At 46.1% G+C, this 13,599-nt stretch overlaps 3 protein-coding genes across 3 annotated transcripts; 2 read left to right on the top strand and 1 right to left on the bottom strand.

Moving 5' to 3' along the window:
- Positions 1-1,243: 1,243 nt before the first annotated feature.
- Positions 1,244-4,256, top strand: LOC130382568 (gap junction beta-4 protein-like). The gene is made up of 2 exons (XM_056590394.1): positions 1,244-1,683; positions 2,117-4,256. Exon 2 carries the CDS (start codon positions 2,244-2,246, stop codon positions 3,084-3,086), a length of 843 nt encoding a protein of 280 aa, XP_056446369.1. The 5' UTR covers positions 1,244-1,683; positions 2,117-2,243; the 3' UTR covers positions 3,087-4,256.
- A 1,265-nt stretch (positions 4,257-5,521) lies between these two features.
- Positions 5,522-9,125, top strand: LOC130382567 (gap junction beta-3 protein-like). The gene is made up of 3 exons (XM_056590393.1): positions 5,522-5,624; positions 5,850-6,020; positions 6,821-9,125. Exon 3 carries the CDS (start codon positions 6,891-6,893, stop codon positions 7,800-7,802), a length of 912 nt encoding a protein of 303 aa, XP_056446368.1. The 5' UTR covers positions 5,522-5,624; positions 5,850-6,020; positions 6,821-6,890; the 3' UTR covers positions 7,803-9,125.
- Positions 9,126-9,207: 82 nt separating this feature from the next.
- On the bottom strand, positions 9,208-13,530 carry LOC130382566 (hydroxymethylglutaryl-CoA lyase, mitochondrial-like). The gene is made up of 9 exons (XM_056590392.1): positions 13,388-13,530; positions 13,120-13,203; positions 12,876-12,983; positions 12,641-12,736; positions 11,688-11,836; positions 11,501-11,564; positions 10,989-11,177; positions 10,443-10,568; positions 9,208-10,109 (listed from the first exon to the last, which is right to left on the bottom strand). The coding sequence occupies exons 1-9, from the start codon at positions 13,484-13,486 to the stop codon at positions 10,005-10,007; spliced, it is 1,020 nt and encodes a 339-aa protein (XP_056446367.1). The 5' UTR covers positions 13,487-13,530; the 3' UTR covers positions 9,208-10,004.
- Positions 13,531-13,599: the final 69 nt, after the last annotated feature.

Below are 13,599 nucleotides of genomic sequence, written 5' to 3'. Positions count from 1 at the left end.
TACAAATTTCAGTGGGAAGTGGAGAGAGCTGTGAGCTAACCCCCTGGAGACCGGGGTTCAAGTCCGGTTGAGTCTTCCGGATCCCCGCAAAATCGTCGACAGGCGTGCTACTGTCGTTATTTATTGGTCAACATGGAAAAAACATGAGCGGTAACTCGGTCGTTTTTTATCGGCTGTCATGAAATAAATAAAAGTGGTAACACTGTCGGTATTTATCAAATAAAACATAGGGGGTGACACTGTTGTTTTTCTTTGGTCGTCATGAAAAAAACCACAAGGGGTAACACTGTCATTTTTTATATGTCGTCATGAAAAGAAACGTAAGGGTTAACACTGTCGTTTTTTATCTGTCGTCATGAAAAACCCATAAGGGGTAACACTGTCGAAATGTAGCGAATAAAACATAGGGGGTAACACCAGGGACTCAGGAAGTCAGTCCGAGGGGGGCGTGCTGAGAGAGAGTCTATATATTGACATCATAATAAATGCTGCTCAACATCCATTGCTTACGGAGGTGAGATGAAGGGAGACGTCCCATTCAGGGCTGTGCTCTGATAAACACTCTACTGGTGTGTAAAAAGAGTTCTGCCAACTAGCCACTGTTATTCACAAACGTTAGTAAGTAAACAATTTGGAAATTAGAGTAAACTCGGCTGATACTGTGCTGAATTTCACACACTAACAACATGCCGACAAGCTATTGCGAACCGGGATTATACACAGCGTTATATCAAGGATTCAGGAGGTTATTTCTAAAGGTTTACAAAGGAAAGTGACAATAAAAGAAAGCCTTACGAGTTGTCTGATATAAGGAAAGTGACGGTTTCTCCGTCAAGTGAACCGTCCGTCTTTGCTCTTTTTTTGCCAACCAGTTTACGCGCGGGATTCGAGAATCAAAACTATAACATTCAACGTGTCTATTAATATGGCAGCAACATTTTAAACCAGTTTTAGAATGTTCACTACAACAGATGTTGAACACCAACATGCTTATGTAAAATCAGCATAGTACCATATTCAGCAATGGACAGTTCTACGTTGTGCATCATAGCCTTCGTCAGCCTACACAGACAATGTTCTAAATAAAATTAAATGATAACATCATTAATATCATAAAAATAGTTTAATGAAAAATCATGTTGTATGATAAAAATTATACAAAAAAAAAAGAAAAGTATTGATTTGTTCAGAAAACTTTCTCACTTGCAGTTACAGCCAGGGGGGGTGCTGCAGCACCCTAAGCACCTCCACTTCCCACGTCCCTGCTTGGCAGACGTGGATAATTGAAGATAATTTTGTTCTTTAAAGACGACAACACATGAAAGACATTTTCCTCTTGATTAAATTTTATGCAAGGGACAATCACTTTGTTTGTTGTAGTTTGTTGACATTCTTGGCAAGCGTCACACCTAAACCTACGCCTGGTACCTAGTAAGTACTTTTCACCGAGCCCTAACCATTCCTGACACTAGTAGCAAGAGTGAACCGCTGTAGAGCATCGTTTTAAAACCACACCTGGACAGGTTTGTTTTTTTTGTAGCTAGAAAAAAATGCCTTGCTCCACCCCTGCACTATGCGGTTGAGCAAGATCCTGAGGTTTTTTTTCGCTCTTTTTTTTGTATCACTGCGATCTAGGCTATTGAAAACGTTTTCTTCCCTCTCGACACTGCTGAGGTCCCTATTGTGAGTACAAACTTCAAATAACGAATATAGTTTATGTATTTTCTTTTGTTACAGTTATCTTTGTTAATTAGGCTGTACCCCTACAAGTTACGTGGACTTAAGCCGACGCTTTAAAGCGCGGATTCCATAAAGACAGCGATGTACCGCAGACGCGCAAGATATCTAGGCTTCAATTGAAGTCGTTGTGCCTATTTCCTCACTGTAAAACTGTAAAACTGTGAATAGCCCTGGTTCAAAAGATTGCAAAGTTTATAATCGTGAATAGTTTAATGTCTCCTCGTTGGTGTGCGTGCGTGTGTATCTGCGTGTGTGTGCGTGTGTCCGTGTGTGTCCGTGTGTGTCCGTGTGAGTGGTTGGGGGGGGTGGGGGGGGGGGGGGGGGAATTTAGTGGCTCATTGATACCAACGTTTACTCTTTGTATTCACGCCTTTAGATAACCCGAGACTTCGCTTTGAAGGCTCACTGGGACATCTCAGCTAAGTGCGAGCGAGAGTGAGGAGTCTCTCCTGCCCTTGGTTCCGGAAAAGCAGGCAGGAAAGCCTGCGTGAGTCAGCCTCACCATGAACTGGGCATTCCTTCAGGGCCTCCTCAGCGGGGTCAACAAATACTCCACGGCGTTTGGCCGCGTGTGGCTCTCCATCGTCTTCCTCTTCCGCGTCATGGTGTTTGTGGTGGCCGCCGAGAAGGTGTGGGGCGACGAGCAGAAGGACTTCAAGTGCAACACGGCGCAGCCGGGCTGCCACAACGTGTGCTACGACCACTTCTTCCCCGTGTCCCACGTGCGCCTGTGGGCCCTGCAGCTCATCTTCGTCACCTGCCCCTCGCTGCTGGTGGTCATGCACGTGACCTACCGCGAGGAGCGGGAGAAGAAGAACAAGGCGAAGCACGGCGAGAACTGCCGCCGCCTGTACGCCAACCCGGGCAAGAAGCGCGGCGGCCTGTGGTGGACCTACGTCCTGACACTGGTGTTCAAGATCGGCGTGGACACGGTGTTCGTGTACCTCATCTACTACATGTACGAGGGCTACGACTTCCCCTCGCTCGTCAAGTGCGTGGAGGCGCCGTGCCCCAACACGGTGGACTGCTTCATCGCGCGGCCCACCGAGAAGCGCATCTTCACCCTGTTCATGGTGGTCACCAGCATGGTGTGCATCCTGCTCTCCATCTTTGAGATCGTGTACCTGGTGGGCAAGAAGTGCCGCGAGGGCATGGTGAAGCTGCACCACCAGCACCGCTCGCACCAGAACCAGCAGGCCAGGGACTTGGGCCCCTCGCTGGGGGGGGGGAAACGCGGGAACCTGGTGGAGGCCAACACTCTGAGGCTGGTGGAGAAGGTTCTCCCCGGCACGCCTGCGCCGTCGTACAGCGTGGCCGTCGCTTCGGACGAGGTCACCCCCAGATGAGGAGGGCTCGCCACCCGCATGAGGAGGTCCCCCCCGTCATGAGAGGGTCACCCCCACATGAGGAGGTCCCCCCCGTCATGAGAGGGTCACCCCCCCATGAGGAGGTCCCCCCTGTCATGAGAGGGTCACCCCCCCATGAGGAGGTCCCCCCTGTCATGAGAGGGTCACCCCCACATGAGGAGGTCCCCCCCACATGAGGAGGTCCCCCCATATGAGGAGGTCACACCCGCATGAGGAGGTCCCCCCATATGAGGAGGTCCCCCTGTCATGAGAGGGTCCCCCCCATATGAGGAGGTCACGCCCACATGAGGAGGTCAACCCCCCATGAGGAGGTCAACCCCCCATGAGGAGCTGGGTGCACTGCAGGTCTTTTCTGGGACGATGGACTCCAGGGGGGGTGGCAGTAAACACTACAGATCAGTCTTTCTTGAGGGCGGATGGCCCCTTTGGTCCACTGCAATCCACACCTCTAAACTTCTCCCTGTCCCGCCTTTTGACAATGGCGCCGGCTACTGTTGCTGTAGTGTTGTTATGCGCATTAGCCTCCCGATGAATGTTCTGGACTATGGGAGGATGGCGCGGTTGTAATGTAAGCCATCAGGGATACAGATTCTGCTCATTCTTTAAAGGTTGAGTTGGTTTCATGTTTACAGACAAGGTTCCATAACCGTGGAATAAAAATACCAAGTTGGTGCGAAAGGAGAGTTGTAGGATTCGATCAAAATGAAATTTCAAAAGTGGAGTCTGATTAAAAATGTTCCTTCCCATAAATGCAATCACTCGTTGCCATATCTTAAACGCTACAATTATGTTTTTCTGTCACCAGGGCTGTTTTTTGTTCGAGGCCAACAGGCATCTTACTGACCAGACCCTGTCTGGTCATGGTTCACACACACACACACACACACACACACACACACACACACACACACACACACACACACACACACACACACACACACACACACACACACACACACACACACACACACACACACACACACACACCCTGAGCAATGTTTTGAGGTATACACATTGAAGACAAGAAAAAAGGGAAGATGTTCTGGGAAGATGTTTATGCATCAGGAATTTATTGATGTTTATTTTATTTTATTTGAAACGATGCTTCTTAAACATTTTTGTAAATAAAAAATATTATTATTATTATTCAAATCCAAGTTAAAGTATTTTTTTTAATTCTTGTTTAATTGTTATCAAGATAGATAGGTAGGCTGTGTTATACCAAGCTCACCTTGAAAGCAAGATATATACAGAATATAATAATAATGGAAAGAACATCACAATGTTTTCATTGAAGACAAAATAGTCATGGTTGGCCACTCCACATTTAGGATCATGAGTCATAAAAGTTATTATTAATATGATGCATTGAAATTGACTATTTCATTAACACAATTATATTGCAACAGAATCAACCACCAATCCCCATTGTTCTGAATGATTGGTTAGTTTTTAAGCCAAAGGCGGGGGATAGTCCATAGCTTGACTCATCGGGATGGAAAGACAGCGGGGTGTGGCACCCGTTGAAAGAGTTTCACCTTCCTGTTAGCTATTAAGGTATGTATTTACATGAGATGAAAAGTGTTTGTTCAGTTAGTGAAAACGATCGGAGGATAACGACATCATGTTAACCTTCCCCTCGACACTCACAAAGATGGAACGACAAATGCACAGATCACCGTGAACTTTCCTCTGTGTCAGAACCCCAGTAGGGCCTACCAACCCAGCATCGTGCCACAGTCCCAAACTAAACCATGCAATTGAGGTTTCCTGTTGCCTTTTTAACGCCAACACGAGCTCGCATGGGCTGAGTCACCGTGTGCATTCCTCTGGGCGCGCCGGGGCAGACAGCCTGAACCAGTTCTTCATCTCGCTCAAAGGAGCCACTAACCACTGATGATGAATTCCAGCAAGTTGCTATGGCAGATGTTTTCGTGCTCAAAACACTACTCGAGATTCAATCCCCTTTTCAGATAGGCCTACTGTAGCCTGTTTATCTTTCGCGAAAATGATACAAGAATGTCTATATGTAGCTTAGTTATCCACTACTGCCTACTTATTATCCTATCCAATTCGTGCCATGTAGTCATTGTTTATTCCTTATTTGAACTAAATCCTAGTTCATATTAGGTTCCTAATAAAACATGGCCTTTTGTTTTATTTTGTGAAAACGTGTGAAATGTAATGGACTTTAACTAAATCAGAGATTTGTTATTACATGTAAAGCAGACCACCATGGTCTTTGTAAATGGCCCGAAAGACCTCATTCTCCTTTTTGTTGTTGTTCAAAGCTGAATGATTTTGGTGGATGCTTGTGGAAAACTGACAATCGACGCAGGAAGGGAACTCGGACTGCTTGGCAGACTACCTGATGAATGAGGTCCGCTCCTAACGAGGTTCAGGGTGTGTCTGCTACAGGCTTGTCTGCAGGCTTCTCCTGACGCATATAAGTCTTGTAACAAGTTTCAACAAGTCACGAACAAAAGCCTGTTTCGAGAGACGGTTGCGCAAAAAAACGTGAGTTGAAGCGGACAGACAATAATCCGTTTTTGGTAGATACGTGTAAAGGCTTGATAGTCGATATAGAGCATACTGTGAGTGTTTTTGCTGCAATATAGTCTACCGCACGCATGGCAATAGGTTTGGATAAAAACATTTTTTAGAGAGAGAGAGAGAGAGAGAGAGAGAGAGAGAGAGAGAGATCTTGTTCACACCTTAACTTTCCTCTAACCCCACCCACAGGCGAGCTCCGCTGCGCATTCAAGACGGCTGGTTTTCCTATGTGGAGTAAAAACATCTCAGTATTAATACAATTTTTCTAAATAGAGAAAAAACTAACAGTTATACTTGCCATATAAACATTAGACTGTACGTCCACTCGGCCTTGGACATGATGAATTGAGAAAACTTTTGGTAAGTGGCTGTTTGCCTCTTTTGTATCTTTCGTTTACTCCAGCAGTTTGCCGCGATGTAATTTGAGAAAGTAATGTGGCATTTCTCCCCCATAAAAGGGTTATAATACGCTGTAAATGAATACACTGATAGGTAACTGTTTTTTACATAAATGTAATGATCAAATTACCTCTTTAACGACTAGGCAGCCCTACCAAATTAGATTAAATGTGCGTGAAGGAATGTTCGGTTTTGGTCGTGGTCATCATAATTGTGATAATTATAACCACTGTTATTAATGGTAGCTTGTAGGCCTAGCAAGGTTTTATTCAACAAAATAACTATACATAGGCCTATGAGAGAGAGAGAGAGAGAGAGAGAGAGAGAGAGAGAGAGAGAGAGAGAGAGAGAGAGAGAGAGAGAGAGAGAGAGAGAGAGAGAGAGAGAGATGTTGTGAAATTGTATTAGATAAAGACGATTTGTTTTTCTCATGGGTTTTAGATTTCTTGGCACAAGTAGCTATTTGGCGTTACAATGTAATGGTCACCATGAGGACATACAGTCAATAGATGACACTATACCACACTACAACTGTTAGATACACATTCAAGACGACATGCTATCGATTGCCATGTCGACCACAACTGGTTGAGCAGCTACACTGCCAGGGTTAGGGGTTTGATTCCCACTTGGGATAAGAATGTGCGTTCTTGGGATATTGCAACACACTTTGAATAAAAGTGTCTACCAGATATATATATATTATATTAACCCTTCATCCGTCATCAACCTTGACCCCTCGTGTTTTCCTCTGGATTCAGGTCTTCAAGTCAGTCAAAAACGAAAGAGCGGAGGTTCTGTAGAGAGCCGGCGTGAAACCCAGCCGACGTCATGGACTGGAAGACCTTCCAATCCCTGCTGAGCGGTGTGAACAAGTACTCCACGGCGTTCGGGCGGATATGGCTGTCCATCGTGTTCGTGTTCCGCGTCATGGTGTACGTGGTGGCGGCCGAGCGGGTGTGGGGCGACGAGCAGAAGGACTTTGACTGCAACACCAAGCAGCCCGGCTGCGCCAACGTGTGCTACGACTACTACTTCCCCATCTCCCACATCCGCCTGTGGGCCCTGCAGCTCATCTTCGTCACCTGCCCCTCCTTCATGGTGGTCATGCATGTGGCGTACCGCGACGAGCGCGAGCGCAAGTACCGCATCAAGTTCGGCGAGGAGAAAAAGCTGTACAACAACACGGGCAAGAAGCACGGCGGCTTGTGGTGGACCTACGTGATCAGCCTCTTCGTCAAGACGGCCATCGAGGTGGCCTTCCTCTACATCCTGCACTACATCTACGACAGCTTCTACCTGCCGCGCCTGGTCAAGTGCGAGGTGGCCCCCTGCCCGAACAAGGTGGACTGCTACATCGGCCATCCCACGGAGAAGAAGGTGTTCACCTACTTCATGGTGGGCGCCTCGGCCCTGTGCATCGTGCTCAACATCTGCGAGATCATTTACCTCATCTCCAAGCGCGTGGCGCGCTGCGCCAACAAGCTCAAGCAGCGAACCCGAGGCATGCCGCAGGAGACGCACGCCGGCTACGACGACAACCACGCCCCCAACAGCTACCCCATGGAGATGATGTCCAAGCGAGACGTGACCAGGGACTTGCCTCCGTCCTTCAGGACCAGCTGCAAGCCTCCGTACCAGCCCGCCATGCACTCGCTGAGGGCGGAGATGAGGGCGGAGATGAGGGCTTCTGCCCCCAACCTGTCTTCTGATCCATTGTTGGACAACCCAAGGAGACTATAGGGACACAGGGATGAGAAGAGACGCCGTGTCCAGGGGTAGAGATTGACTGAAGCTCAGTTCTATGAAACTTTGTTTAACCTTGGATGCAGAGCTGTGTCGTGGATCTGGGCCTGACGCAATGGCCATGATTTGAACGGCACAAGGCCTGCTTTGTGATGGATGGGGATCAACTGGGACCAAATCGATGCAGCGTTTGTTGTATCAAACTGTTTCGGTTTGGATTATTGTTGTAGGGCAGTTTCTGCACGACTCAGGAGGACGACTCAGAAGGAAGTTAGCTCCTCTATTCTAGAAATGCAGGTTGGGACAAAGGACACACCTGACTCCGGTATTCAGGCATCCAACAACTCTTTGTCATTGACACTCTTTCTCGCAATGTGTATTATAGGGAAATTGCATTTCAGGGAACCTGTCATTATGAAAAATGACAGTAAAAAGGAATCATGTTAAACCATGTGTCATTCTTTACTTGTTTACCACCAACCCCAAAATGCTAATTCTTCTGTTCATTCAGAAGAAGTCAAATTGCACTCAGTATGGTGTATCAAATATGTAAATACTCCTCATACTAAAGCAGTGACCCAGATGTTTTTGTGCACTTCTAACAAATGTTTGCCTCCATCAGGGTTGTGTTGTTTGGCCGCATGTACATAAGAGCGCCTGTATTTAGATCCCAGACCACTGTTGATTCTGCACAGGGCGATAGGAATGCAGTTGTTTAACCCTTCCACATCTACAGCCAAGGAGCAAAAGCTTCATTGCGAAAAAGAACGGGGTCCACAAATCCTGGATAATTGTTGACAATGGAGTTAGCTGGAAATTGTTTTTTTGCACTTGGGATATTTAATAAATAAAGTGTTGAGCCAAACCATGTTGTTAGCTCTTTGTTTCTCAGTGAATACATTATATTTGTCAAAGCCTTAGCTTAAAGTGATAGTGATCTGAAATCCAGTGTGGCTCTTCTGTGACCAAAACGCTGCAATACAATATACCTACCAACTCTAACATATATTTAAATACAATTTTTAATATTCTTGTCTCTGTGTACTTGTGTGGTTATGATTACAGTATATTGAGTCAGTATTACTATTTTTGTGTGACAGCATCTCTCATACAATACAAATCTATGTTGATTTAGGATTGTCTTTCAGCTGTTGTCTTTCGAGTTGTTTGCAGCTGCATAGTATCTCTAAGTATGTGAAGCTGATAAACATTCAAGGTTCACCTCAAAGCACACAATGAGGGCATCGTACCGGAATCCTAGCGTACCTGTCGAGCTAGTTTGTCAGGTGTTAAGGGTGTGCTGAAGAACTCTCTTTTGTTCCTATCAAATGGTTGTTTCATGTATCAGAACAAATACTAAAATAGGCAACAGGTGATCCTTGTTCCTTCAGACCGGTCACACACAAGGTGGTAAATGCTCCTTTAATTATCATGGTCAAAAAAGACAAGACTGTGACATTAACATGATAAACAGCAGTTTTTTTTTTTTATTCTTAAGAACCTCACACACACAATGACCCACACACACAATGACACACACACACACTTTTAAAAAAACATTGGAAAAGCTAAATTAATGTGAACCACTGTTGCATCATGGGACCTGATAATCCCCCCTCTTCCACTGGAAAAGAGCTCATGACCACCATTAAGCCATTATTCCCTGATGCTCATAGAAATCTAATAAATAGAGAAATTTGTGCCCTTTGTAATCACACCCAACATACATCCTCATTACTGGTTTCTCAAGTCCTTAAAATGTCGGAAGATTAACAAATATGAAAGAACGGCTGTCTCCAAGGTTGAGTTTTACGACAAAGAGGAAAGAAAATCTGTCATAACAGCATGTGACAGGCATTTGGGTGTATTCAACAGACTATGCATATAAGGCACCATAGAGAACCAATGTTGAGAAATCAACCTCATAGAAATGCAGTTCATAGAAAGCCCAGGCCTGTACTTCACCTGCATGTGTATAAGCAAGAGGCGACACAGATTGTGTCGCTAGTAGGAATCATGCGTTTCTCACATTTGAATCCGACGGAATCCCACCAAACGTGTTACCAGCTGTTGTGTTTTGGTGTTGCCAGCCACGTGTACAAAACCCTGACCTTCCCAGCCCGAGCGAACCCAACCTTTGCACCTTTCTTTGAAAACGATGTATTGCACTAGACGTGGGCCGCGGGAGAGGGACCCAGCTCACAGCTTGCAGTGGGTGGCCTGGGACACTTTGGAGCTAGTCCTTCGGTTGAGGGAGTGGCAGATGAAAGCTCCGGCATCCATCAACTTGGGGAGGTCCACGCCCTGACATGGAGAATAAAGACCGCGGGGAGCGGAGCAAAGCAAGCAACTGGCGTCAATAAAAAGGTGGGCGTGCTGACGTCAAGACCTTTCAAGAGTTAAGGGTGCGGGGTTCAAGGTTTGACTGTTTGAAAAGATAATGCATCAAAGACGGAAAACGTAAAAACGTTAATACATTTCCTGTTTAGACAGTGCAACATCTGATAAACGCAGATAGGGCCTTTTCCCCATGGGAAGAGCTAGGAAGTGACTGGTGTGGGCTGTACAATAGAAGAGGAAGAGTTTGGGGGCGGGGTGGCATGGGCAAAAACATAAAATCCAGGGATGGATTCTTACCGTCTGGATGCCGAGGCCGTGCAGCATGTACACAACATCCTCCGTCGCCACGTTCCCAGAAGCCCCCTGGGCGTAGGGGCAGCCGCCCAGCCCGCCCACCGAGGAGTCCACCACGCTGACGCCCATCTGACAGAACAACAACAACCACATAATGCAAGTTAGAACACGGCACTGGTATAAGAACACTGTCATACGCTTCCTCCGGCCAGCTGTCTCAAGAATACACACGACTGAAAGCTGCACTTGCATGATTAAAAATGTAAATAAATGTACTACATTTAACATTACTTTTGAAAGTCAATCAAGGTCAAAGCACATTCTAAAAGGAAATCCCTTGCTTTTAATTTATAAAAAAGCAAGGTCCACCTTTGTATTGTAACTGTTGCACAGTAATTTCACTCGGGATAAATAAAGCATCTTGAATCTTGAATCTTGAATCTTACAACAACAATAGAATTACATAACATGACAGAAAGTGGGTCACTTCCTCCTTTTAATAACCAAGCAACCAAACACATGTGTGCCAAGAGAAGCGCGAGCCCTGACCTGCAGGGCCACCAGGATGTTGGCCAGGGCCTGGCCGTAGGTGTCGTGGCAGTGCACGGCCAGCGCCCCCACCGGCACCACCTTGCTCACCGCCTCCAGCATCTCACTCATGCCCCCCGGGGTGCCCACCCCTATGGTGTCGCCCAGGGAGATCTCGTAGCAGCCCATGGAGTACAGACGCTTTGCTACCTACGAGGACGACAGGAAAGTGATGTAAGCCTGATATTCTGAAACAACCAAGACTATGGGATGAATTTTCTGGAGAAAAAAGGCTTTCACCAGATAACATGCTACCCAACATCTTATATAGGATATGGGATATAGGAAAAGAAAGAGCAAATAGCTATGTACCATTGTGAAATTAACTTCTCAAGTATGACAAATGAATGTACAAAATCAAAACATACGCATCCTTTCAAGAGAGACAGATAAGCAATCGCATACAAGGTTCCCGAAAAGTCTCAAGCACAGAACAGCATGGGTCCCACCTCAGCCCTAGTCAAAGTACTTACCTGTGCGACTTTAGCAGGTGCCACCTTGCCTTCGTACGGGCATCCAAGCACACAGGACACATAGCTGTTTGAGGGAAAGGGTTTTCAGTGAGTGAGTTACATTTTAGAAGGAAAATCTGATTGAGCCCCGAGTGTTTGAGTCCGTGGCCAACTGCAATAATGTGCTTTTCCACGCATGTTCTCCTACCCTCTGACGGGAACACCGGCCGCTTTAGCTGCCACCATGACCTGCTCGAAGCGCTGCAGACTCTCCTCCACAGAGCAGTTGATGTTCTTCTTGCTGAAGAGCTCAGAGGCTGCTCCGAAAATGGCGACCTCCGAGGCTCCAGCCTCGACCTACCAGAGAGGAAATTACCAAATGCATCACATACTGTTGGTTTGGTATTCCCCCTTAGAGCTTTAGATCTTTCATTATTCAAACTATTCCAACTATTGCGCAAAAGACTCAAAACTCACCTGTTCAGAGTTCACCTCGACTCTGCATAGCTACCAAGCCCCTTCCGGCCACCATTGTATGTTGTACGTCCTGGCACTTAATGTACGCATTTATTGTACGCACTTAATCTACATTGCACTTATTCATAGTACTTAATTGTGTAACATCTGCAGTAGCTGCTAGCATTGCTGTACACAGGGTATTGGTTAGCCCAGCGATTGTTAGTACTTGAACTTGGTTCTATGAACATCTTTACTGTACTGACAGCGATATATTGTTTCACGTCTTATGACAAATGTACTTATTGTAAGTCGCTTTGGATACAAGCGTCTGCTAAATGCCCTAAATGTAAATGTATTGCCATAATATGACTTTGAATTTCCCTGATCTTAACTTTATCAAAGTGCTGCCACCAAATATATTGATCGGCATGTGTCATAGCAAGGCACCCAGGAGGCTAAGGTCTCAGGATACATTGTTGTTCCTCCTCAGTTAAACACAAGGATGTACGCAAGGACGTAACGGGTCCGTAAACCCCTTGCGTTGCGTCGACGTGGTACCATAATCACCCCTTTAGGAGCTGTCGATGCGGCTGCTTGCTTAACAAACAGTTAGGGAGAGGACTACATGTGACAGTGGACTAGGTGCTTTCCAGGAGGTTGTATTGAGGTGGTAGGCGACTGGTGTGGTAGAGGACTACTTACAGCGGCCTGGAAGCCCTTGAGGTTAGGGGTGAGGACCGGGTAGGAGACACCAGGCTTCCTACGGATCCCCTTCATGACCTCCATCTGGTCAGCCATCTGTCATTTAAAGCATAGATGTTAATGAACATCATGGGTTCAACCACACACATGCATCCACCTGATGTAGCACGCGTTTGGTGACGTAATTATAATCATTGGCATTGACTTTACCGAATAAATATGCCAAGAAGATTACCTGTGGAACCCATTTGGGGGACACAAAGCTGGTGGATTCAATGACTGACAAGCCGGAATCGGACAACATGTCAATTAATCGAATCTTTGTTTCTGCAGGTACAATTGTCTAGAGATGGAGATAGCAAATCGGGAAAAAATATCAACAGCAGTTTACTTATAACTCGTTCATGCGCTCCTGTGAATACACTGATGTTTTGTTTTATATTGGGCTACGTTAACCATGGGTCCTTAATGAATGTTACCTTCTCATTTTGAAGCCCATCTCGGGGTCCGACCTCCACTATCTTCACTCTATCAGGAAGACGTTTACTTGAACTTCCACCAACCTACGTGGAATAGAACCAAAATATTTAATTATCAGAGGACAAAGTGCAGAAATGTTGGCATGGTCAGATGAAGTGAGGAAGCTAGTAGCTACCGCCAACAAGTCATCGTAGCAATGATCTTAAACAAAGCTGGCATCAGGCATAATCTTATGTATTGGCATCCACTCGATTCGGTGACACTTACTGATTTAGCCACAGTAGCGGAGCCGCCGAGGGCTAAACATGGATGACCCATCCTGGAGATGAAAATGCTTCTGTTGATGGTTCTGATGAGCGCCGCCATGTTGCTCTAGCCTGTCAGGTTTCCTTTATCGCTAGGGAGCTTTAATTAATGCGGTGCTTTATTGCCATCTGCTGGCCAGTAGATATAATGTAGCTACTCATAACACCTATGTA

The sequence above is a fragment of the Gadus chalcogrammus genome, chromosome 5 (genome assembly GCF_026213295.1).
Source record: "Gadus chalcogrammus isolate NIFS_2021 chromosome 5, NIFS_Gcha_1.0, whole genome shotgun sequence".
In the NCBI taxonomy this organism is placed as follows: Eukaryota; Metazoa; Chordata; class Actinopteri; order Gadiformes; family Gadidae; genus Gadus; species Gadus chalcogrammus.
The sequence above is the reverse complement of the archived record's forward strand: the minus strand, read 5'-3'. Positions and strand labels throughout refer to the sequence as shown.

Bases quoted from the DNA above. Each gene is read 5' to 3' on its own strand.
- LOC130382568 (XM_056590394.1), top strand. From the start codon at position 2,244: ATGAACTGGGCATTCCTTCAGGGCCTCCTCAGCGGGGTCAACAAATAC.
- LOC130382567 (XM_056590393.1), top strand. From the start codon at position 6,891: ATGGACTGGAAGACCTTCCAATCCCTGCTGAGCGGTGTGAACAAGTAC.
- LOC130382566 (XM_056590392.1), bottom strand. From the start codon at position 13,486: ATGGCGGCGCTCATCAGAACCATCAACAGAAGCATTTTCATCTCCAGG. The intron at 12,737-12,875 runs GTAATCTTCTTG...TTTAAATGACAG, and splicing joins CCCCCAAATGGGTTCCACAG to ATGGCTGACCAGATGGAGGT. The intron at 11,837-12,640 runs GTAAGTAGTCCT...CCTCTCTGGTAG, and splicing joins TCAAGGGCTTCCAGGCCGCT to GTCGAGGCTGGAGCCTCGGA.